At 59.5% G+C, this 2,474-nt stretch overlaps 1 protein-coding gene across 1 annotated transcript in view; it reads left to right on the forward strand.

The window, feature by feature from the left end:
• The first annotated feature begins 733 nt into the window (after positions 1 to 733).
• ABCA3 (ATP-binding cassette, sub-family A (ABC1), member 3) overlaps positions 734 to 2,474 on the forward strand; it is a 24,952-nt gene continuing 23,211 nt past the window's right edge. Inside the window, 1 exon segment of the mRNA XM_009327266.1 lies at positions 734 to 811. Coding sequence (XP_009325541.1) covers positions 758 to 811 — 54 coding nt within the window. The 5' untranslated portion in view covers positions 734 to 757.

Below are 2,474 nucleotides of genomic sequence, written 5' to 3' on the forward strand. Positions count from 1 at the left end.
TGCCTCGGCGAGCGTGTCCCTGGTGGGACAGCGATGCTTTGTCAGGAAACGCTGCTGCAAATGGAGGCAAAAACAACTTGGAGGGATGGCAGATGCTTCCTAAAAGAGGGGGAGGACGCGGGTGTATCGTCCTCAAGTGTATTGTCCCCGAGCGCCGACCTTCCCTTCCGCTTCCCTACCCTTTTCTCATCCTCGCCTCTCCAAGGAGAGTTTCTGCTGGGAAAGCACCGTTAATATAGCAAAACCAACCCTTCACATTGCAGGAGGTGGAGGCACAACTTGAAATCTTCACCCGTCCCAAAATAATGGGCTGCGAGGAGTTTGGTGGCCTTCCTCGGGCCGGTGTTTGCAGTTCTGTAACCTGGTGCTCCCGCTGGTTAAGGAAAGCTGCCTGCTGCTGGGCGAAGGACCGCTGGTGCTCGTGGGTTGGGTTTCTAAACAGCAGCCTCCCTCTCTTGCAACTTGGGTCATGCCGATGACTGGGAACGGGTCGCTCCAGAAACCATGAGCTCAGGCTCTTATGGGTCCGTAATGACCCTTGGAGAGGGCGCCCGACAGTTATTCTCCCCGGTTTGGGGCCGAGCCAGCTGTTGCGACATCGGGCTGGAAACGGAGAGCTGCCCTTGGGTTGCCGACGGGTGGGATGCGGGACGCTGCCCTCCTGCCGCCCAGGTCCATGAGCACCCGGCACTCACGGCTCTCTCCTCTCTTCCAGGGTCCTGCGGAGCGGCGGCGGGGGTCCCCTTCTGATGGGAGGATGGTTGTTCTCAGGCAGTTTGGGCTGCTGCTCTGGAAGAACTACATTCTGCAGGTAGGCTGGCGCCGCGCTCTCGGGGCGCTGCCTCTGTTATCGCTAAACATGGGTACATCAGAGCTTGCCCAGGGTCTTGATTCTCCAGCAGACCTTCACCACGGGCCCAAGGCATTTCCTGGAGGAAAACAGATCTGTTTGTGCATGTGGTGTCATCCTGCTTTTGTGCCGGGGAGAGACGGGCAGGGCTGCGTGCTCAGTTGTCCCTGTCCCCTCGAGTGCACACTGTGCCATTCCCCTCCTTCTGCAGTCCGGCCATGAGTTCAGCACCCCCGTCTCGCGGGGCAGGATAACCCAGGCACCCTCCCGTGCGACAGTGGGTTTCTTGAGCTATCTCGTTACACAGCCTCCTCTGGAGGTGGTGATTGCTGAATGATGCCTGTCAACCCACCAGGGCCCAGATCTTTTTTTTCCTCTGTTACTTTCTACAGCCCTCAGAAGCAGCTTTTGGGGGGGTCTTAAAAAATTAAAGTACCGTTGTCCTGGCATCTGCTCCCAGCCCGACTCGCTGCATGGCAGCTGGCTAATGATGAGGGACTTTGGGACCTCGGGGCCTCCTTGCCCTGCTGACCGGCAGCGTCTCGCCTGCTGCCGCAGCGCCTTTAAGCAGCGTGCGGGTGCTCCTGGGCGGAAGCTGCGGCTCCACTGGGACCCAGAGCCGGCCCTGGCAGAGGGCAGCGGAAGAGGAGGGAGCAGAGATGGCTGCAGCCTGGCTTTACGCTTTCAATTACCCTTCTACAGAACAGCACGGCATTGCTTTAAAGATAAACAAAAGGAAGAGGGAAGGGCTGGCTGGGCTGCCTGCGCCTGGCCTTCCGGCAGGGCAGGGAGTAGGCAGCAGGGCTCGGATGTGACCGAAGGGACCAGCAGCCGGTCCGATTCGCCGTCGGGAGCGTGCTCCGTGGGTGTGTGTGATGGCCAGCCCCGTGAATCTCCCCTTGTACACCCCAGGCACGTGTAGGACAATCCCCCATCCCCTCTGCAGGGGAGCAGCATCTTCTGGGTGTGCTCTGGGGCGGGGGCACCTCTTGTCATGTTTTCTGAGGCCACAAGCTGACTCGGATCTACCGTGCCAGAATACAACCTGGAGCCTTTGCTCCCCTCCACCAAAAAAATGCGCTCCCGATGAAGGCGCAGAGCTCCCAAGCCATCATCACCCCGGTGTGAAGATGGATGCTGGGACACGTGGCTTGCTCAAAGCTGGGGCAGCCCTGGCCGGGTGGAGGTCGTGATTACGGATGAGTATCCCCGTCACCTCTGGAATACGGCGGCTTAAATGACTTCTGCAGCAGCAAAAGGCTGTGCTGGTAAATGTGTGTTAGCCTGCAAGTTCAGGGAGCCAGGCAACTGTTCTGGAGCCAGCCCGGGCGACTGAGAGAGGGTTAATACGATAGTAAATCAGTGGGAGGCAGCTGGTCTGCCAGAGCTGCATTATAAAACCATCAGACATCTGCAACATTCGCTTTTATGAGCGTGGCCTTTGGAAAGGCTCCTTTTTCCCTGCCTGCTCGGAGCTGCTGCCTCCTGGCTGTGCTGCCGGGGCTGGCTGCAGCAGCGGCTCATCCCTTGCTGTGGTCGGAGCGGGCAGCTCCTCCCAGGGGAAGCCCGGAGAGGGGTTTTTGGCTTTGGCAGTGGGTGCTGAGAGCCGGGGCGATGGGGGGGG

Source organism: Pygoscelis adeliae, unplaced genomic scaffold (genome assembly GCF_000699105.1).
Source record: "Pygoscelis adeliae isolate BGI_AS28 unplaced genomic scaffold, ASM69910v1 Scaffold461, whole genome shotgun sequence".
NCBI lineage: Eukaryota > Metazoa > Chordata > Aves > Sphenisciformes > Spheniscidae > Pygoscelis > Pygoscelis adeliae.